Genomic DNA, 23,049 nt, shown 5'->3' with positions numbered 1-23,049 from the left:
GAAAGCAACCTAAGTGTCTATCAGCAGATGAATGGATGAAGAGACACACACATGCACACGCACACACAATGGAATATTATTACTCAGCCATAAAAAGGAATGAAATAATGCCATTTGCAGCAACATGGAGGGACCTAGAGATTATCATACTAAGTGAAGTAAGTCAGAGAAAGACATCCTATATATCACTTATTTATGAAATCTAAAAATATGATACAAATTAACTTATTTACAAAACAGAAACAGACTTCAGACATACAAAACAACTTTATGGTTACCAAAAGGGAAGGCGGGGTGGGGGTGTAATAGGTTAGGAGTTTGGGATTTACATATACACACTACTGGAAATTCCCTGGCAATCCAGTGGTTAGGCCTCCACGCTTCCACTGCAGTGGGGCATGGGTTCAATCCCTGATCAGGGAACTGAGATCCCACAAGCTGTGCAGTGCAGCAAAAACAAACAAAACATACACACTACTATATATAAAATAGGTAAACAACAAGGACCTACTCTATAGCACAGGGAACTATGTTCAATATCTTGTAATACCCTCTTGTGGAAAAAAGAATCTGAAAAGAATATATATATGTGTGGGTGTATAACTGAATCACTGTGCTGTACACCTGAAATTAACACAACATTGTAAATCAACTATACTTAAAAAAATTTTTTTTAATATTATAAAACATTGAATTTCCTGAAAGAGGAAGAGATTCATAGGTGATGGAGTTGAATACCTTAATTAACAAGAGGAAGCATCTTGGCTGAAGGAACAAGTCTGATGTGATAGGAAGACTGCCCAAGATATTTATTTTTGTACATACCATTTGAAACAAAAATTTTTCAGTGAACAAACAATTATAACGTATGCATGCTATGAATTGCATTGTGGAGGCAATAAGACTATTTAGGAATAGGTAGAGACTTGAAATAATGCCCAAGAAACATTAAGGGAGAACAAGCAAGTTGTAGGGTAATGTGTATAAAAGACTCCCATTTGCCTAAAAAGAAAATAGATTAAATATGTTTACTGTGGTCCGTGTATATATAGACAGATATTTTCTTATATGCATGAGCAAGTCTAGAAGGATGCACCCAAATTTAACTATTGAGTAGGAATAAAGGAGAACTTCTACTTTTTACTTTACATATGGACTTCAATATCATTTTAATTTTAAAGAAGGGCTTATCCCATTTGTAATTAAACCAAACACCCACCTAATGGTTAAACCACAATAGAGGGGGACTTGCCTGATGGCGCAGTGGTTAAGAATCCGCCTGCCAATGCAGGGGACACGGGTTCAAGCTCTGGGCCAGGAAGATCCCACATGCTGCAGAGCAACTAAGCCCGTGTGCCACAACTACTGAGCCTGCACTCTAGAGCCAGCAAGCCAGATACTGAGCCCACGTGCCACAACTACTAAAGCCTGCATGCCTAGAGCCCATGCTCCACAACAAGAGAAGCCACCAAAACAAGAAGCCTGTGCACCACAACGAAGAGTAGCCCCGCCTCGCTGCAACTAGAGAAAGCCCATGTGCAACAATGAAGACTCAATGCAGCAAAAAATAATTAATTAATTAATTAAAAAATTTAAAAAAGGCAGTGGAGGGTCTTCCCTGGTGGCACAGTTGTTAAGATTCCACGCTCCCAATGCAGGGGACCCAGGTTCAATCCCTGGTCAGGGAACTAGATCCCGTGTGCCGCAACTAAGAGTTTGCAAGCTGAAACTGAAGATCCCGTGTGCTCCAACTAAGACCCAGCACAGACAAATATTTTAAAAATAAGTAAATAAATAAAAGGCAGTGGAGATATCACATGTGGAATCTAATTTAAAAATGACACAAATGAACTTATTTACAAAACAGAAACAGACTCACAGATCTTGAAATCAAACTTATGGTCACCAAAGGGTAAACATGGAGGGAAGGGATAAATTAGGAGACTGGGACTGACATACACACACTACTATATATAAAATAGATAACTAATAAGGACCTACTGTAGAGCAGAGGGAACTCTACTCAATACTCTGTAATAACCTGTACAGGAAAAGAATCTGAAAAACAATGGCGATATATATATTATATAAATATATACAACATATATAACTGATTAACATCAATATATATTATATATTAATATGTGTTATTATATATATAATATATATAACTGATATATATAACATTCACTTTGCTGTACACCTGAAACTAACAAAACATTGTAAGTCAACTACACTCCAATAAAAAAAATTTAAAAATAATTAAAATAAAAGGCAGTAGAAATAGTGGACTCAGCATCCACGTTCTCAAGGGTTGGGAAAGCTGACAGTGGGGATGGGTTCTGGGTGTGCAGAGAGGTGCACGTGCTGAAGACTCACACTGTCCCTTCGTAGAAGCTGAGCTGTGGATCGACACCCTATCAATAACCACAGGAATTTGCTCTGCTTTCAGTAAACTAGAGGCATCTGAGGCTTCCCTGGAAACTGGGCAGAAGAAACATGCTGGATATACAAAGGCTGATGACAGACAGAAGGTTTCCCTTCCCCCAGTCTCCCCTCCCACGTTGTCAATGGGGCTATATTTTGCATCTGGGCCCTCGGGTTTCACCCCATCACATTTGGTTCCTCTTGGTTCCATCTCCTAGCCTTCTATGCTGCTACCTCTCCTCTGCCCTCGTTACAGTTATCTAGCCTCTCCGAACACTGTTCTCTCTCAGGGCTTGTCTCTGCATCCTTGCACTGAGCAAGATATCCTGATAACCTTCTTAACTCTCACTGCCTTGGCTCCTCAGCTTTGTGTGGTAGGATTTCAAATCAGAGTGAGCCTGAAGTCCTGCGGGGTATTTAGCATCTCACGCGGGCTCCAGAGGACAGGGGTTCTCTCTTTCAGCAATCCATGCATACCTGGAACACCATGAAATGAGAAAGAACAGTACATCCCTTTTGGGCTTCCTAGATCACAATGTCTGAGAGCACATTCTGTTGACGAAGCAAGTACGTTCTGTCTGACGTCTTATGCACTGTTGAACAAGGTGATATACCCGCCACATCCTTGTTTCAGCCCCTTCCAGAAGCAGAAAGGACTCTATTGAATTACAAGTCACATTCTGGAAGCAAAAACTGCAAATTAGTCTTCTGGTTACAGTACAGGGGAGAATAATGGTGCTAATAAAGTGTTGTTTTTCTGAATTGCTAACGAATGTTTAGGGTCGAATCAATGTGATTAATTCCATTGTCATGAAAAAGCCTGTCAGGTCCCTGGCTGTGGCTGAGGGTTTTGCTTCAGTCTACAGCTGATGGAAACCTCTCCCAGGGCCTCTGAGTTCTCAGCGGGGATGGGCTCACACACAAAGGACCAGAGCTTTTTTTTTTTTCTGGTTTTATTTCAGCCTTCATTTAAAAGTTTTTTTTTTTTTTCTCTCACAGCTTGAAACATAACTTACAGTTTAACATGTTCAGTGGCTAAACCTCTATGATTTAATATTTTCTTTTTTAAAAAATAGACATACCCCCCAGGCTCAAGAATGAAGAACTTTCCACAGAAATATTCAAAATGAGGGGAGCTTTAAAAGTGCAAAGTAAAAACATGGAAAGCTGAGGGAATAACCTTTCATGAAGATTTGGGGGGGGAGGGGCAAATTTAATTTACATCAGGGTTTGCGCCTCTCACTGGGTATTCTTCTCCATTTCTCCTTTTATTACAAAGATTTCCACCCCTGACATCTCATAAGCTGAGAGGTAGAGTTCTGAAAAGCAGGTAGTGTCAAGAGAACAGAGGCTCTAGCAGCTACCCAGATCCAATCCGGTTTCCTGCTGATGGGGGTGCTGTGTGAAAAAGGACAAAGAAATAAGCAGATCATTCTTGACCCTCTCTGGCACTTCTCGTCCTGCTTCTTCATGGCACTGGAGGTCAGTATAAGAAACCCATCCTTCATGGCATAGGTCTGTTTCCTCTGACTGCTGCCCAGGGAAAGGGCGCAGGTATGCGTGTTTACATGTGTGTCCAGGTGGCCTGAGGGGAGACCTTTCTGTGTGTCATGTGCTTGGACTACAAATCAGTCATGTAGATCAACTTCTCTCTCACCTTTTGAGTCAAGTAGTGCTTTCGGAGCTCTGCTCTAGATCACTGATAGCCTCTGTCTGGATACCCCAAAATATCCCTTCCTGTATCCCTGGATTCAGTATTTAGGGAAAAGCCTCAAACTAACATCTCCAGGTAACTTCTGGAAAAGATGTGGACATTGGGGACTTGAAGGGAGGGAGAAGAGAATGTTCTAGTTCTCCTTCACGATTGTGTGGGTGAATTTGCAGTTGAGGACTGGGGACACAGCTACTAAGCTCAAATGCCACCAATAATCGGGGTGGTACCTTCGATTTGTAGCTAAGAATGCTGGAGAGAGAAGAGAGTGGAAGATGAGGTCACACCTGCTCTGGAGCTTGCCGAAAGGAAGTTGGGATGGAGAACCTCAGGTAAACGTGGTGGCCAATAACTTCAGAGACTGACGGCTGTGGTCCAGTCCCTGGTTTCACCTGGAGCCCCATTACCCCAGGGCATTTTACATTTTCTAGGACTAGGCGAAGCGCTTATTGCTTTCTAGGCTCTGGAAGATTCCCCATGCTTTCCTTCAGTTGCTCGGAGTGCTCTGTGCTTCTGTGGGCTTCACTTGATACCTTGAGGGTGAGGTAGGTGAGGGCCAAGTGTTCCTCAGCCCAGCTGGGAGCAAGCAAGGCCCTGACTTGCCAGGAAGTGTGAGTGACTAAGGGGGGCAGATTCGAAGCCCATGCTGACTTTCCAGTTGTCCCGCCCACCAGGCAGGCCTAGGCTTCACGCAGGTAGTGTCACCCAGCTTGTCAGGGGGCCGTTTGGCGGCCAGATGCTGCCCACGGTGAAGATGAACTGTTTTCCTCACACTGGCCTACGCTGGGGCCATAGAAGGGAAAATCTAATTAACATTGGAGTAAGAGAGGAACAGAAAGATAATTTTCTCCCTATTCCTTGGAAGAAATTGTCCCTCTGGAACAAATTAAGCTCTTCTCCCTAAAGCTTGAGACCACAAGGGGTCCTCTCCCTGCTCTGAACAGGTGGTCTAAAGCCTCAGCTCTCACAACAGCTCCCACAGAGGGTTGAAGGAGGCCACAGCAGAGGAGACCGGAGCACAGAGAGCTTGTTCCAGTGCTGGCTGTGCACTTGATCTGGAAATACTCTGGCCTCTAGTTCGAGGACCCCTCCAGTGGCCTCCCCTGCCCCTCCCTCCACCAGAGCAGAGCGTAGTGAGGAGGCAGTGAGGGCCTGCACGGGCCCACTGCTTATGGGTCCACGTGGCCCAGAGGTCGCAGCCAAGCACAGCTCTGGCTCACAGCCTCCACCCCTCTCCTCTTTGAACTCCATGCCACTAGAACTGACTTTGTTCAATCCAGAGTCCAGCTCCAGGCAGTCAACCTTGTCAACGTCTGGCTGGCCCATCAGGAACGGTTGGCTGTGGCAGAACAAGAGGCTCGGGGGTGGACCTGCTGTGTTTGCTCCTTTCGTTGGAAAATAACGTTTTCCTCTTGAGGTAGGAATGTAACTGGGCCCAGCCTTGGCTAACACTCCACATCTTGCAGCTCAATCTCCTCTGTTGTGCTTTCTGCAAAGCAAAAGACACATCCATGAGTTGCCAACTAGCCAGGGGATAGTTTCTTGGTGAGAACAAGATAACACGGGCTGCCTCTGGCCAACAAGCCATGAACTGATTATCACAAGGCCCAGAGAATTACCTTTGAGCTTGTGTCTCCTCTTCCTCTGGAATTTATACGCACACTTATTACAAACCCACATGAGGCTGATTAACACTGCGGCCACGGCAGCGAGAAGAGCAAGGAAGACAGCGACAAAGTGGAGGTCTTCATAGAGGATCTCTATGGGGCCAGGGGAGGGGAGGGGGAGATAACATCTCTTTTAATATCATGAAGTCAGCCTCCCCCACACTCGCAGTTCCAAGAGGCACCAGAGCCCCCAGGGGTGTCTTACCCGACACATGCAGCACGATAGTACCAAACTGACTGCTCCCCAGGTGCTCGGTCACCGTGATGACGTAGTAGCCGGAATCTCTCACGCCCACACTGAAGAGCTGGATGGAGCCATTGTCGAAGGTGCAGACCCTGTCCTTGTGGCTTTGGGAGATGTTGGCCTGAGTCCCTGGCTTCCACTCCACAATCTTCTGCACTCCCCAGTTGGATGTATACTTCCATTCAATGGTGGGGATGCCATGGCAGGAGTATGCAACTGAGAGCAGGATGTCCTCTTCCACCGTGGCATTGATGGCTGCCTGGGGAATGTACAGGGACACGCCCTGACCTGCGGGATGGAGTGCTAGACGTGGGGCCACTTATATGGACTCACAGTGAAGTGAATTTCTATAATGCATTCATTTATTTAGCAGGTATATATTGAGTACATATTACATGCCAGGCTATCTTCTATGTTCCTATACCGATGCTACAATGGTAAGTATTACAAACTGAATGTTTGTATCCCCCCCCCTTCTATGTTGAAGCACAAATCCCCTCAGTGTGGCTGTATTTGAAGATGGAGTCTCTAAGGAAGTAATTAGGGTTAAATGAGGTCATGGGGTGGGGCCCCGCTCCAGTAGAATTAGTGTCTTTATAAGAAGAGACTCTCTTTCTCATTCTCTTTCTCTCTCTCATTCTCCCTCCATGGGCACATATGGAAGAAGGGCCATGTGAGGTCAGAGTGAGAGGTTGTCTATAAGGAACAAAGAGAGCTCTCTTTGGAGACCAAACCATGCCAGAACTTTGATCTTGGACTTTGTATCCTCCAAACTGTGCAAAAATAAATTTCTGTTGCTTAAGCCCCCTAGTCTGTGGTATTTTGTTATGGCAGCCCAAGCTAGGACAGTGAACAAAACACAAGGTTACTATTCACTATTCTCTAGAGCTTCCATTGTATAAGGGAGACACACAAGGGTTAAATAAACACAAGAGATCATTTTAGATAACAAGTGCTTTAAAGATAATAAAATAGGGCACTAGTGGTGGGTAGGGATGGAAGTGGTACACAGCATGTGACAGAATGGTCAGGGAGGACCTCGCTGAGGAAATGAACTGGGACCCAAGTGACAGGCAGCAGGGGAGGCAGCCATGTGAAGACACGTGTTTCTCCCAGAGGGAACAACTACAAAGACTGAGGTGAGAGTGAACTGGTACATCTGAGGGACAGAAAGAAGGTCAGAATGCAGAATGCAGGGAGCCACTGGGGGGAGTTCAGGAGACAAGGCTGGAGAGCTGGGCAGGACTCGGGTCATGATGTGAGAGTCAGAGGTGGGTTTTACTCAAGGGTGATGGGAAGCCATAGGAAGCCTTAGGCAGGAAGGTGACATTCTCCATTCTTCCCTTAACCCTCTGGCTCACAAACACATCTCCCATAAGTCAGCAATCTCACCATACCCTCTTTTTAGTGGGGACTTCCCACCAGTGATTGCGCTCAGCCCTGCACTCACCATGCTCCCTCCATGGCAGGGCACTGACTCGTGAGTGCTGGCCGGGTGAACAGTATATCACCACCCCCATTTTAGAGAGGAGCAAGGTCAAGCCACCAAGGTTAGGAAATTTGTGCAATGTCACAGTAAGGGGCTGAGCAGAGATGGAAATCCAGGGTACTCTTCAACTGTCCCAGTAATAAGCCAGGATGTTTGCAGGAGTTGGGGAAGGGGGAAGACATCATTAGAAAGGAGGCTTGAAGAATAAGATTTTGAAAGGGGGCTTCCATGGTGGCACAGAGGTTAAGAATCTGCCTGCCAATGCAGGGGACATGGGTTCAAGCCCTGATCTAGGAAGATCCCACATGCCGCAGAGCAACTAAGTCCATGCCCCACAACTACTGAGCCTGCACTCTAGAGCCTGTGAGCCACAACTACTGAGTCCACATGCTACAACTACTGAAGCTCATGAGGCTAGAGCCTGTGCTCCAAAACAAGAGAAGCCACCACAATGAGAAGCCCATGCACCACAACGAAGAGTAGCCCCTGCTTGCCACAACTAGAGAAAGCCTGTGTGCATCAATGAAGACCCAACACAGCCATAAATAAATAAATTAATTAATTAATTTAAAAAAAAAGATTTTGAAAGGGAAGAGGGGCAATCCCCACTGAGAAAGCAGTGAGCCCACCTAGAGGGGCATGATGGACATTCATGTTTAGGACATGGTGAGTAAGAAGCTCAGACAGAATGTACCACGAGGAACCTGTCACAGGCTGGGGATTAACTGAAGGTGTTATCTGCAGGCAGTGAGGACCCAGGATGGTATTCAAGTAGAAGTATGGCATGACCTAAACTGGGCTTCAGGAAGGGCAATCTGGCAGCAGAATTCATGAACTTTCATCTACACACGTCACCTGCATGGCCCTGGGCCCACCACATGTGCTTGTCCTATGCACCTTCAGGCGAACTCATGGCTGGAACCCAAACAGTTGGGAACAGCCTGAGGTGCTGAGTGTGGCCAAACCTGGGCCAGTCTCTGGCCTGGAATAGGGAGATGGGGTGGGGTGGGGCAGCAGGAAGTGCACACATGCTTGGTGAGTCTGCTGCAGACTGTGAGATCTTTGCTGGGAGAACTCGTTTCCAATTCGTCTCAGAAACACCAGTGTCCAGCACAGGGTCTGGCACTTCATAGGTGCTCCTGATATACTTGTATGAAAGAATAAAGAGGAAAGTATGGGGTTGGATCTGTGTTGAGCTGAGGGGGCAACAGGTCTGTCTGAGGGAGTGCTGGCAAGACCCCTTCCCCAGCCCCAAGTTTGCTGAGAGTCAAACAACTAGGAAGAGAAATGGTATGGTTTTAAGCTGCAACTAATATATCCATGTCCCTGCCTAACTTTCGCCATTCTTCAAACAAGTGAGCCTGGAATTTCTGACACATAGCTTCACGAGGGGCCAACACAGAAACCCCAAATAATGGCTTTCAGGTTTAGATGCCATGACTAGTGTTGATGATTGACACCTGCCTACAATTTACATGGTACCTATCCCTCCTATAAGCACAACCCCCTCTTGTGCCTGATTACTCAGAGACCAAAGCTCATCTCCACCCTGTGGGAGCTCCCCCACCCCACCCCGCATATTGCTGTATAATGGCCTTGGTAAGTCACCCAGATGTCAGCCAAACCCAAACAAAATGGACAGATGCAGGTTTAGATTGAGGCTGGCAGGCTGCTTTCTTTCATCAGGTTCCTATATTTGTACCCCAACTAGAAAAACCACTCCAAAATAGCAAGAGCCACTATTTCTATGGGTAATGCTTGTTAAGTATTAGCTGTCATACACATTTATCACAGCCCAGTGAAACCCAGGCTGGGAAAGTTTAAATGACTTGGCTGCTATCAGACTGGGAACAATGAGAAAGTTTGATAACATTACATTGTCAGGAGTGTGCAGAAGTTATATTCAATCATTACTGTGGAGATTATAAATGGGTGTAACCTGCTTGAAGGGCAACATGGTGAAACCTATAGAAATATTAAATAGCACATACCTCTTGACCCAGAAATTCCACTTTTAGGAATTTATCCTACAAGTAATAAGGCCACATAGATGCAAAGATGTAAGTGTGCATATTGTCACTGAAGCATAGTATAGTCAATTGCAATAGCAAAAGACTGGTGACAACCTATGTGTTCACTGGTAAGGGACTAGTAAAGGAAAACTGTTTCTTACCCCACATGGAACACTTCTGACACTTACTACCTGAAGTTAGTGCAGACTGCACAGGTTAGGGTTTTTTGGGGGAGATCCCATGACACAGGCATGATTAAATCATTGACCATTGGTGATTAACTCAATCCCCAGCCCTTCTCTCTCCCTGGAGGTCAGGGTGGGGCTAGAAGTTCCAACTTTCTAATCACATGGTTGGTTTCTCTGCAAACAAGCCCTCATCTTCCAAGAGTCACATCATTAACAGACCAAAAAACACTCATCACTCTGGGGAATCCAAAGGTCTTAGAAAGTTATGTGTCAGGAACCAGGGACTAAGACTAAATATTAAAACAAAAGATGGTCCTATCACCACTATCACCCAGGAAATTGCTAGGTTTTTAGAAGCTATGTGTCAGAAATCAGGAGTAGAGACCAAATATATATTTCTTACTAAGTTCGAACTGGTTAAATTATCAATATTCATACTTTAGAATATTACAAAGGCACTTTTAAAATGAGGTAGATCTACATGCATTGATATTAGATGATCTCAAAAATAATGAAAAAGCACAGAGCAGAACAGTGTGTAGAGACTGTTTCTATTTGAGTAAACTAATGATATGTATATATGCATGTGTGCACACACACGTATCTGTCCATAAAATGCACAGAACATCTCCCAAAGGGTATTCAAAAAATCAGGAGCTGTGGTTGTTTTGGGGGAGGAGACTGCGTGTCTGGGGTGGAAAAAACTTTACATTTTATATTATACCCTTTTGAACAGTTAGAATATTTTAGTGAGTTTGTGAATGACAAATAAAAACAAAAAGAATGCCAAGATTGGGCCAGAGTCCCAGGTTTTTCACATTTGAAAATATTAGTAATTCACATTTACACAATTGACAAAGTATTTCACAAGCACTATCTTAACCTGGGAGGCAGGCAGGGGACCCATGGGGTTAAGGACCCATTCTTTTTGCTTCACAGGTATTTGCTTATTTGATCACTAAATATATGCACCCAACATACGAGCACCTAAATACATAGAGTAAATATTAACAGACATAAAGAGATAAATTGACAGCTGCAAGCTGCAGTAGCTATTGAGCACTTGAAATTAGCTAGTCCGAGCTGAGATGTGCTCTAAATGCAAAATACACACCAGATTTTGAAGACTTGGTACTTAGCATGTTAAACAGAATGTAAAATATCTCATTAATAATTTTTTATATTGATTACATGTTGAAATAATATTTTAGACATATTGGGTAAAACAAAATATATTATTAAAATTAATTGTGCATGTTTCTTCTTTAATGTGACCACTAGAAAACTTAGAGTTACATACATGGCTTGCTTGTGTGGCTTGCATTATATTTCTATTGGATACCATTGGTTTAGACCATCACTCCTCCACTCTTCAGAAAAATCCTGTTCCCTTGAGTTTGTTTCACCCTCTCCCCTCCTCATCATTGTGAGTGCTCTGTTCCCCCAGTCTTTCCTCTTCATTCTTCAAACACGGCAACTCTACTGCATCATCCTACATACCTCTAGCATCCTCATCTACAACAATATTCTCCTTCCCTCCACCTCGATGTCCAGTAGAGCAGCCTGTTCTGACCACAACCTTCTCTCCTTCCTATTTACCATTCAACATCTCCCATTGGCCTCCTTGGTCTTTCCACTCAAACTCTCTCTACCTTTCTCAATCCATCACCCTCACATTCCTCCCTCTCCAGCCTGGGTTTCATAGCCCATCATGTTCCAAGCATTCTTGCCAAGATTCTTCAAACTCCAATGGCCTCTATCTTTTCATCATATCTATCGGCAAAACCCTCAACTTGGGTCAAGAGCTCTCCACTTCCTCTTTTCCCAGACCTGAGACCTGAGCAGTCAACACGGCAGAAGAACATCCCAGAGCAGCACACTCTCCAGAATAGAGCACACGGTTTCCAGTGCACATTTGAGAGGGCCCTCCAGACTGCCCATCTTACTGTATTGTTCACGTCAATTCACTCTTCATTTCTCCATGGTTATTATGTCCCTCCAATCTCTTTGGACCTCCAAATTCCTCCTCATTCCCAGCAGATGACCTCGTCCTTCTGGGACACCACTGAGCACCCTCTTCTGCTTGAAATGCCCTGTGGCTTCTGGGCCACCACACTCACCTGATGTTCTTCTCAGCTCCTTTTCCGCCTGTAGAGTGGAAATGCCGCCCTTCTCCCCAGATGCCGAGAAGGCACACCTGCCTGTGGGGACAGAGGGTGGCAGAAGAGGGCAAGATGCTGGTTGCGGAAGCCCTGGAATCAGAAGACCCAGGTCCAGTTTTGGCTGTGCCATGCCCCAGCTGGATGACTACGCAAATCCCCTCCCTTCTCTGAGCCACCATTTCCTCATTTCTAATTAAGGATCATCATGGCTTGGGCTATTAAAGATTCAATAAAAACAAAACCCAGGGCTTCCTAGGTGGTGCAGTGGTTAAGAATCCGCCTGCCAATGCAGGGGACACGGGTTTGATCCCTGCTCCAGGAAGATCCCACATGCCGCGGAGCAACTAAGCCCGTGTGCCACAACTATTGAGCCTGCACTTTAGCCCATGAGCCACAACTACTGAGCCCATGTGCTGCAACTACTGAAGCCCACGTGCCTAGAGCCCATGCTCCGCAACAAGAGAAGCCACAGCAATGAGGAGCCCACACACCACAATGAAGAGTAGCCCCCACTCAGCACAACAAAAGAAAGCCCGTGCACAGCAAAAAAGACCCAACACGGCAAATAAAATAAATAAATTAAAAAAAAAAAAAAACCAAAAAACAAAAAACAAAACAAACAAAACAAACAAAACATGTGGGTGAGAGAGCTTGACAGCCAGGAACAATTCCAATTCCAGGGGGCACAGGAGCACCCTTCTCTGATTTTTCACCCAGACTCAAACCAGTCTCCTCCCATTCAACAAGCATTTGGGAAAGTGAGCCAAGGGGACTAACACTGACAGAGCACCAACCCAGAGTCACAGACTCTTCATGCAAGTCCATAATCAGCTGTTTTGGCATCTGACCAGCTCCACCCAATCTCTTCTCAGGGCCCCACAGAGAGCGCCCGGCAAACCCAACTTCCCAGACCAAGGTGAGTCACCTGATCTAATCTAGTTATTGTCAATCTTTGATTGAACATTAGACCATTTGGGGAAGCTTTTAAAAATCCTACCCTGGATTAATGAGTTCAGAATCTTTGGGAGTGAGACCAAAGTCTCTGTGATTTTTAAAAGTCCCCGTGTGATTCCAGTGTGCAGCCAAGACTGAAAATCACTGAATGAATCCCACTAAGGGGTTAGTAGCTGAAGCCCAGAACCACTTCCTAGGAGCATTTAACAACGCCTAAACCAAAGGAATGAAGGGCCATTGTGTGAAAAAGGAGTGTTTGAGGCCCCACGACAGATTTTCAGCCAGATATTTGGGGGAAATGGACTCTTTCTGGCATCCCTCAAATTTTATTATATCTGGTCCTATTTCTAGAGATGCTTTTGAGTTAGGGAGGAAGAACGGGTGACCTAAGTAATTCCCTTTGCCTCCTCCACTCTCTGTAATGCTATAAGGCAATGGTTCTCAACATTTAGTTGCATCAGAATCTCCTGGAGGGCTTGCTAAAACAATTGCTGGGCTTCATCCCTAGTCTCTCATTCAGTAGGTCTGGGGTGAGGCCCCAGAGTCTGCATCACGACCAAGTTCCTATGTAATGCTGCTGCTGGTCCCAGGACAACATCCTTAGGACTTTAGGCAAAGGAGGCACTGAGGATGCTCCTCAGATCCCTGAAAGCTGGCCCCTCTTCTCATTCACGAGCACTGTTAATACCACTTTGCCAGGCAGGGGACCAGCCTCTGCTGCAGAACTTCTCGTCTTGGAGAAGGGAAGACTTGAGAAACCCAATCATCGCCAGAACAAGGACCAGTGCATAAATATTGAAAGGAGATGGGTTCTAGTGAACAAAATTGAGAGATGCATTCACAGACTTGGAGTCAGGCAGACTTATCCTAAACATTTAGGTCTGCCAATAACAGCTGTGTGATCTGGGGTAAATTACTTAGTTTCTTTCTGTCTCTGTTACCACTGAAATAAGTATACTATAATAGGGCTATGCCCATCTCCTGTAGCAGAATGACGTTTAAGGGAGGCAATACATATAAGGAGCTGATCACAGTTTCTAACACTTGGTGATCATTCAATAATTATTAGCTATTATTAACAAGAATTCTTTAAAGATGCACTGAGTGGCTTATGAGGCAGTGAGCTCCCCATCCTTGCAGGTGTGTAAGCAGAAGCTGGAGTTGTACCAGGAATTGAAGCAGTAGATTTGAGACTGGGAGCTGGCATGTTGAGTGAAGGAGGCTCGTTCTTCCAGCCCAAATTACGTAACAGGTATAGAACTTGAATGAGCATTTGTAAATCTGTGATTCACTTGTGGGAGTGTGGCAAGAGATTGGGTGACCTGAAATTCCTCCCTGTGGAATTCCTGCTGGAATCTTTCTAACTTAAGCAATAGTCACCCTTGTTGAAAAGCCGAACATTTTTCTGAATGGTCACAGGCTATGGTCGAGTCACTGCTACATTCCTACTCGGATGTCCAGGAAGCCAGGAATGGCTTGGGCCCTGCCCAAGCCTGGGGGGTGGGGTGCTGCTAGGTTTGGCCTCTGCAGAGCTGGGCTACAGGATTTACGGCGGGCCTGAGTTGGTGGCCAGCCTGGGGAACCAGGAGGTGGGGTCCTCGAGATACTTCCTTGGAAATGTGTGTGGAACAGGAGGATGAAGGAGGAAATAAAGTGGCTGACCTCCCGACAATTCTTTCTACAGGATGCCTGACGGCACCTGGAAGGGCAGCGTAGAGTGATCAAAAGAAAACTCAGGCACACACGTGACTGGGTACCACTGTTAGAGTACAAAGCTCCTACTTCAATGAGACTAAAGGGCCAATCCCGCTTCATCCTACAGGTCTTAGTTTAAACATCGCTTCTTCCAGGAAGCCTTCCACAGTCCCTCAACACCAGGTTAGGGGTCCCAGCTCTGGGTTCCCATGGCTCCCTGTTCCACTCTATCAGCTTATCCCAGTCCACTGTAATTTCTCTTGATTAATACTCCATCCTCCTAGATCAACTTTCAGCTACGAACACAGGGGCTGGTCTATTTTGTTCTCCCAGGGCCTGGCACAGTACCTGGCACTGTGGGCTTCCCATAAACACCTGATGAAAGAATGAATGTCTTTAGGCAAGTTTCTCAACCTCTCTGAGCATCAGTTTCCCCATCTCTAAAATGGGGACTAATAGTACCTATTTGCAGGATTACTGTGAAATTGCATGGAAAACAGCTGTTACAGTGCTTGGCATAAAGTATGTGCTCAATAAATAGTCACAGATACTACTGTCTTTGTAACTGTTATTAACAATTATAAAAACTTAGGAGGTACTGGCTTCTCTTCTCTTCAGTTGGCTAGAGGCTATTATTAGTGATCTTTCTAAACTACACATCTTGCTCTGTCTCCCCCGGCTCTGAAAGACCTAAAAAACCCAGCCTCAACCTTCTTTTCCTTCCCCATCTCCCAAGACTCCCCCAATTCCAATTGCACCAAACCGTGGACCACTCCCCACTGTGGCTTAACCCCTCCAGCTCAGCTCAGATCACCCCTCCCCATTCTCAGCAGAGTGAGCAGAAACTCACTCTTAAAGGCCCATCTTAAATGTTACCTCCTCTGCTAGGCCCCACTCGGCTCCCAGAGCACAGTTCCCAGCTGGCTTTGCATTCATGTTGGATGAGTGACTGCCCATCTCCCCAGACAGAAGGAGCAGGTGAGCACACACTTAGGTCCGAGTTGCCAGCACCCCAGCAGTGTGTGACATGATGGATGGCTCATTCAAACTGGCGCTGTCAAGTTGAATTAACAGTCTACCTGACAAAGAGGAACAAGTGCTGGTTCAAGGACCCCTGAACTCCCATCCCAGAGAGGAAAAAGTGGGTCTGATGTTCCACTTCCGGGCATTGGCTTTCAAAAGGAATGGAACCCAGTCCCACAGTGAGCCCGGGGCGGGGATACTGCAATAGGACAGAAGGGCAAACAGCCAGAGGAGCCTCATGTTAGACCCCCTGGCCAGTGTCTGGCACCAAGAGACCCACATCTCCCTCCTGATTCCCTGGCACTAGTGTAAGAGTGTATCAGAGGAAATATTCCAGCACCTGAGATCCAAGACCTTCCCAAGCCCCATTCCTTTAACTGTTAGACAACTTATCAGATTGAATATGAAGAAACTGACCAGAGCTGCAAAACCTGATTTAACTAAAGAATTGTCACCCGCTCCTGGCCCTAAGGGCGAGAAGGTGGCAGTGCTGTGTCTATGCTCCTTATGTCCTGTTGCTCAGAACCTTCCTCCTCCCGGCTCACCTGGTTTCCTCGTACTTTGCCTTCAAGGCTTCTTCTTCAAGAAGCCTCCTTCCAACTCTCAGCTGAGCTAAATGCCTTTCTCAGCACTCCCTCGGCATCTGACCTCCAATCATCCGGGTAGGATCTGACCTCCCCTCTGGCTCATGTGATTCCCCCACTGCAGGGACCATGCTGAGTATCCCTGGCTCCTGGCACAGGGCTCAGGAACCATGTACTGAACCAAACCAAACCTCGAAGCAAAGCAGCCTTGTATCCTGACCTACGCCTGGTGGCAGAGTATCTATGGGTTTGTCAGGATTAAACTACAAATAAGGCATAAGTGAGACTCTTCTACACACAATAGGGAGTGTTCTGAGAACAGAAGATGGGAGAAAGGTGCACACTTCCTGCCAAGCTGCTTCCTTGAGACGAGATGGAGGGAACGCTCTAGTCCAGAAGCTCTCTGCCTGGCCACACATCAGAGTCACCCCAGGAGCCTAACTTGAAACCAAATAGTGCTGAGTCCTGCCCTCGAAGAGACCAATGTAACTGTCTGGGGTAGGGCGTGGGCATCTGTAGGTTTTACAAGCCTTCCAGGAGGTTCTAACGTGCAGCCTTGGTTGAGAACCACTAAGCCAGCCCACCCTCCTGGTCCTGTGCACTCAGAGAAGGAAGGTGACCCCGGATACAGGGCTTACTGCCAGCCCTGGAACTGGGAACCAGCCCCTGCCCCTTCCTAGCTGGGGACACCCCAAGAAGCCCCAGAGCAGTGGGGTTCCTCTGGGGTCAGCACGGCATTGGCCTGAGCTGCCCCTAGGGATGCACCTCAGCAGGGGAGAGGCTGCTATGCTTTCTGGACCACAGTGAACAGCAGGAATGTTCTGTGCTCCCTTTATGGTCCAGTGTGTCCTTTCCCTTTTGCCCACAAGGCTGACCAGTGCCTTCCCGGCCCAGCACACCAGTTAAGGGAGAAAATCATTGCCCAACTTCGAACTTGCCAATCCTGCCTCTTTCCTACTCCCATTTCTGCTGGGTAAGTAAATACTTTCTTACCCTGGGCCTGTGTTCCAGGGGGAACCCAGGTGCAGGCAGACCAGCGTTTTGAAAGCACAGGCTATGGGGGTGCAGTGTCAGTGGGGCCTCTGAGCGGGGGATGAGTTAAATTCCCAGTAGGTGCCTGCTAAGGCAACACCCCCACTTCCCCACTTCCTCTTCTGTCACTTAGCACACCCAGATCCTGCCAAGCCCCAAGAGGATGTGTGCACCTAGTTTTCAAGCACTTGCTACATGCCTAGAACTTTCTTCTCCACTCTGTCCTGCTGCATACACTTACTCATCTTTCAACACTCAATCTCACCTTCTCCATTCACACTCCCCAGGTAGGAGGATGCTTCCTGCTGACCTTGACCGACGTTCTCTTGGGAAGGACTCAACTTCTGTCCAGGCCAACAGAGATTACAGCAAAGCTACTGATTTGTAACATGCATCTTGACTTTAGATATAACAGAATATTAAAACTAAAAAAAAGTCTTAGAGCAGATGAAATAAATAGGTGTCCTTAAGTCCTGGGGACAATGAAGAAAGGATGGCCTCCTGACTGCAGCCCCTTCCTAGACCAGCAGGGAATATACTCAGGTCTCCCTTGGAGACCAGGAACGAGGAAATCTGGGTGACTTTCTGGTTGATGCTGCCCCTCCCTCAAAAGCTTTTAAGTAATCTTCCAAGTATTTTTTGAGCACTACCCCCATGGGGAGAAGATGTGTATGTTCAGGGGGCACCTGAGAGCCTGGAGGTGGCCCCCGGCCTGGCTTGCTCCTGCTCCATGTGACGTGCATATCAACAGCCCTGCACTTGGCACCCTGTATTAGGGCTCTGCTCTCCCCCCAGGGAGGGTGAAAAGCTGACAGCTGACATGTCCATCAGGAGGGAACTGGCTAAGGAAAAAGTAGCATATGGATACAGTGACATACACATAGCAGTTGAGAGGAAGGAGCAAGATCTCAGCTATCAACATATAGTTCAAACACTGCTGTAGGGCTTCCTAGGTGGTGCAGTGGTTAAGAATCCGCCTGCCAATGCAGAGGACACGGGTTTGATCCCTACTCCAGGAAGATCCCACATGCCATGGAGCAACTAAGTCCGTGCGGAAAAAAAAAAAAACTGCTGTGAAAAGGGAATTCCCTGGTGGTCCAGTGGTTAGGCCTCTGCGCTCTCACTGCCGAAGACTTGGGTTCAATCCCTGGTTGGGGAACTAAGATCCCTGGTTGGGGAACTAAGATCCCACAAGCCGTGTGTGGCATTGCCAAAAAAAAAAAAAAAAAAAAATGCTGTAAAAAGTAAGTTGCTGAGTAACAAGTACAGCAGGATTGCATTTTTTTTTACTTCATCTTTTAAAAGCGCACCCAGGCACCACTCTTTTGGGTGGGTACATGTTTATGTATGCAAGACCACTGTCTATCAATCTGAGAGGACAGCGCAGAGAGAGGCCACACCTCACTTGTTTCACCTGGGCCAGTGCAGCGCCTGACGCACCATAACTGCTTAGTAATTGTACGCCATGTGGACGGCTGCACAGGTGACCGGTGGGGCCTTGTCCTGGAGTGATGGATCCTGGTGTCTCCCCAGGGCCTCCAGGGATTCCTCCTATGCCAAGGCAATCCCCCTCCCCACCCCACCCCCCCGACACACCCCATTTGAAACCAAGGAGACAGCTCTGATGCTGGCTGAATTGCCTTCAGAGTCATTCTTTTCTTGTCCTGAAAAATAGCGTTCGCAGCTGAACAGCGATACTGTCAGCCCTGCAGGATCTATCAAAGCTGACAGCCGTCCCTCATTTCATTCTGTCTTCACCCCCTTCAGTGACACAAGAGTTGTTTTTGTTGGGGTGGCTGATCAGGCCCATGATTCACACCCAGGCTAATCTTATCAAACAATTGTTCAGCCGCAATCTACATGTTCTCTTCCGAACATGCTTTCTCTTTTTTTTTGTAACATAGATAGGCTGAGAATTTTCCACATCTTTAAGTTCTAGTTCCTTCCTGCTTAAGAATTCCTTCTTCAAGTCATTTCTCTCTTCTTGCATTTTACTATAAGCAGACAGGAGGAACCAAGCTGCTCCTTTAACACTTTGCTTAAAAATCTCCTCAGCTAAATATCTAATTTCATCACTCCCAAGCTCTATCTGCCACAGAACACTAGAACATGAACACAGCTCAGCCAAGTTCTTTTCCACTTTCTAACAAGGATCACCTTTTCTCTATTGTCCAATAACATGTTCCTCATTTCCATCTGAAACCTGACCAGAACGGCCCTTAGAGTCCATATTTCTAGCATGTACTTCAAAACCCCTCCAGCTTCTACACATTACTCAGTCCTGAAGCTGCTTCCACATTTTCCGGTATTTGTTATAACAGCACTTTACTTCTCGGTACCAATTTCTGTCTTAGCTCGGGCTGCTATAACAAAATATCATAGATTGGGTGGCTTAACCAACATAGTTCTGGAAGCTGGGACATCAAATCAAGATCAAGGTGTCGGTAGATTTGGAGGACTCTCTTCCTGGCTTGCAGACAGCTGCCATCTTGCTGCGTCCTCACATGGCAGACAGAGAGAGAGGGATCTCTGGTGTCTCTTCCTCTTCTTATAAGGACACTACTTCCATCATGGGGGCTCCACCATCATGACCTCATCTAAACCTAAGTGCCTTCCAAAGCCTCCACCTCCAAATACCATCACATTAGGGGTTGGGGTGTAAACATGTTAATTGCAGGGGGACACAAACATTCAGTCCATAGCAGCCCCATTTATAGAGAAAAGGCTTCAAATGCGGGGTGTCTCTGTGTTTGTGGAGCATGCTTTCACACAGAGTTTAGTGTAAATGACAAATATCGGACTTTCTGGGTGGAAGCTTTGGGCAGAGGCTGAAGAGGCAGAGAATAGAAGGAGCTGGTGAGAGGGAAGAAGCTTCCTCTACATCATCAGTGCTGGCGCTGAAGAACAGGTCCCCATCAGGCAGGTGCACACCCACTCACTACCCTTAAGGGGTAGACTGTGCAAGTGCTAGCAACCTATCTTCCTGGAGTTGACAGCTCTGCAGGAGTCACTATTCAATGGAGAAGTGCAAAACTTTGACCCTTCCTCCTGGTTTTGCATGTGCTTCCTCTTTATCTAGAACACCTTGTGTTCCTTCTGTCCCATTCCCCTGGCTGCTCCTGTCCATCTGTCACTGGGTAGGGGCAGCTCTCTTCAGGGGGCTTGGCCTCATTCCCCAAGTCTGGGTGCTGAGCCTCTAAGGCTTCCAGAACTTTGGCACTTGCTGCCTCTCAGGACTCACCACTCTAGGCCAGCACCCTTTTCTGCTTGTCTGAGAACAAGACTGTGAACATTGGTATCCCCAGTAGCACCGTGGCCTGCTTCCTGGAAGCAGAGGGTGCCCTGAGTGAGTGAATACAGTGTAACAATTATACACTGTGGTGAATGGCTGCTCCCTGAATGCCTGGGACAGCTGTACAGATGTTGCAGGAGAATGTCTGGCTGGAAACACATGTTGGAAGGTTGAAAACTGATAGAAAAGGTCACTGCAATGCCCAAAACACCAACCCACCTGATAGACTAACCAGCTATTTCTTGCTCCACAAACAGCCAGAGGCACATGCCCCCTCCCAGTCTTTCTGGGTTCCTGAGATCGGCAGCCTCCAAAGCGGGGCTCTAGCTAGAGAGGTGTAAGGGGCAAACGTGCTAACTTGCCCAGATTTAAATCCTAACTCCGCCACGGCCAAGCTGAAGACAGCTGTGCCTTTGATGAGGAAATTGAAACTTCCATACTTGTAATTGCTTACTCTCCTCTATCTTGCAAAGGCCTGCTTGCCACTCTCAGTTAAACAGTAAAATGAATTACTAAGAGTGATCAGGTAAGGGAAGAATGTCTCGCTCTCAGGCACCCACCCCAAGCCTTTGTTTGAGACCCTTTGCACATAGACTTGTTAACTTGACCATTAACTTCAACCTGCAACCAATGTGAGAATGCAAATTGTGACCTTAGTCCTGATAGGAATGGAATGTCCCGCTCCTACAAGTTCCTGTTAGGACCTCCTACTATGTGTGTAACCCATGGCAACTCCCGCGCTGTGTAACTGCCCGTGACCTATAGTAATTTGTAGCCAATCAGTTTGTACCAATTATAGCTGTATGTTTTAACCTATATAAGGAGAAGACTCCCCTGAAACGGGGTCCCAGAATTTTGGAGCGTTAGCTCGTCTGGGTCCGCCGGCTCAATAAATCTGAGTTCTCCAACTCTCCGAGTGCTGTGCTTGGTTTCTCGTGGGATCAGTTTTTTCTGCAACACCTTAGTTTTCTCACTTGTGAAACGGGGAGCGATAAGAGGCACTTTTTTCATAGGGTTGCCCTGAGGATTCAGTGACAGAAGTGCTGTCAAGCCCCGGGGACAGTGAGCGCTAACGTGCTCGGTGAGCGTGGCTCTTCCTACAGATCCTCCCGCCGCCAGCGGCCCTACCCTGTCAGTCACCACACCTGAGATGACTGATCTGTACCATGAGAACGATCATAAAGATAACGATTAAGTGAGAAAGGAGAACTGCGTTCTCATCTGTGGTTTGGATCCTTGGGAGTTCTTGGGGCTGTGCGTTCCGTGCAGACGCACCGAGCCAGGGGATGGTGAGGACGGCGCATCCAAACCCTCCACTGCTGGGGGCAGAGCCCTGAGGACCACCGCCGGCCTGAGGAATTCAGGCCCTAACACCCCACCCCAACAATCCTTTCTCCTCCAGAGAGTCGGCTGTGGGTTCCTCCGAGAGGTGGGGAGGCCTACAGCACCCAGGACCAGCGCCGGGGACCAGGGAAGGCGCGGCAGGGAGAAGAGGCGGGTCCCCGCAGTAGGGGGCGGGGCCCGTGTGCCCGGAGGTCACGGATGCCTGGGCTGCAGTCTGGTTATTCCAGGAAAAATAAAATAAAAAATGCTGCGGAGGAGATGGCCCCCGGGCAGAGCCGCTTATCTCCCGGGCGGCTTCCGGCTCTGATAACGCCCGGGGCGGGGCGCGTAGCCCGAGTGGCCCGTGAGCCGGCCCGGGGGAGCCTTGCCCGGGGCCGGGGCCGCGCTCCGGGCCGCGCCCAGCCCCGGGGAAGCTGCGGTTCCCAGCCCGCGGGGTAGCCGCCATCCCCACGCGGGACCCGCCCGCCCCGCGCCCCGCGCCCCGCGCCCCGCGCCCCGCGCCCCCCGCCCGGCGCGGCCCTCGCTTACTCTGCAGACAGCGGGCTGCGGCCAAACAGAGGGCGAAGACTCCCAGCGAGAGGCCGCGGCTTCTCCTCCTCCGGCTCGGCAGAGGCCTCATGAGCAAGCCCCGCGCGCCGCCGGCCCGGCATCGACGTCCCGGGAGGCGCGGCGCGGCCCCGGCTGTGCGCTCACGTGGCCGCCGCTGCGCCTCCGGCCCGCCGGCCGGTCAGCTCCTCCTCCGCTGCCTCGGGCAGGTCCTGTGAGGCCAGGTGCAGGTGAGCTGGTAGTACTCTGGTTGAACCAGTTCCCAAGGAGTGGGGAAGGAAGGGGAGAGAGGGAGAGAGGAGTGAGGGAGGGAGAGAGAGGAAGCAGTTGGAATGCACACACTCAGAGGTAAATAATAGCAAATAATGAGTAGTCTGCTTCCGTTCACACCCATTTTACTAGTATTGATTCAAGATTCAGCTGGATGCTGGGTGGCAGAAGGGAGGGACGATATTAGCCTTTGCCTGAGGACCAAGAGGGACCATCTAATGGCTCCATGTGAGATGAGAAGGCTTTCAGGAAAGTGAAGTGACAGCCTAGAGTGAGAGAGGTGAGAAGAGGAGGACAAGGGAGCCTCGCGCTGCCCTGGGTGGAGCCATTGGACAGTGCTGATTTCTATCCACCATGTACCATCCGTATGTCTAAACACCATCCATCCTTCCACCCCCCCATCCACCAT

General features: G+C 47.8%; 1 protein-coding gene across 1 annotated transcript; it reads right to left on the bottom strand.

Annotated features, from left to right (window-relative positions):
- Positions 1 to 3,221: 3,221 nt before the first annotated feature.
- On the bottom strand, positions 3,222 to 22,623 carry VSTM5 (V-set and transmembrane domain containing 5). Its single transcript, XM_057747918.1, has 5 exons — positions 22,353 to 22,623; positions 11,859 to 11,939; positions 6,011 to 6,337; positions 5,758 to 5,898; positions 3,222 to 5,627 (listed from the first exon to the last, which is right to left on the bottom strand). Exons 1-5 carry the CDS (start codon positions 22,441 to 22,443, stop codon positions 5,584 to 5,586), a joined length of 684 nt encoding a protein of 227 aa, XP_057603901.1. The 5' UTR covers positions 22,444 to 22,623; the 3' UTR covers positions 3,222 to 5,583.
- Positions 22,624 to 23,049: the final 426 nt, after the last annotated feature.

This window comes from Hippopotamus amphibius, chromosome 9 (assembly GCF_030028045.1).
Source record: "Hippopotamus amphibius kiboko isolate mHipAmp2 chromosome 9, mHipAmp2.hap2, whole genome shotgun sequence".
Taxonomy (NCBI): domain Eukaryota; kingdom Metazoa; phylum Chordata; class Mammalia; order Artiodactyla; family Hippopotamidae; genus Hippopotamus; species Hippopotamus amphibius.
This window is presented reverse-complemented; position numbering and strand designations above follow the sequence as displayed.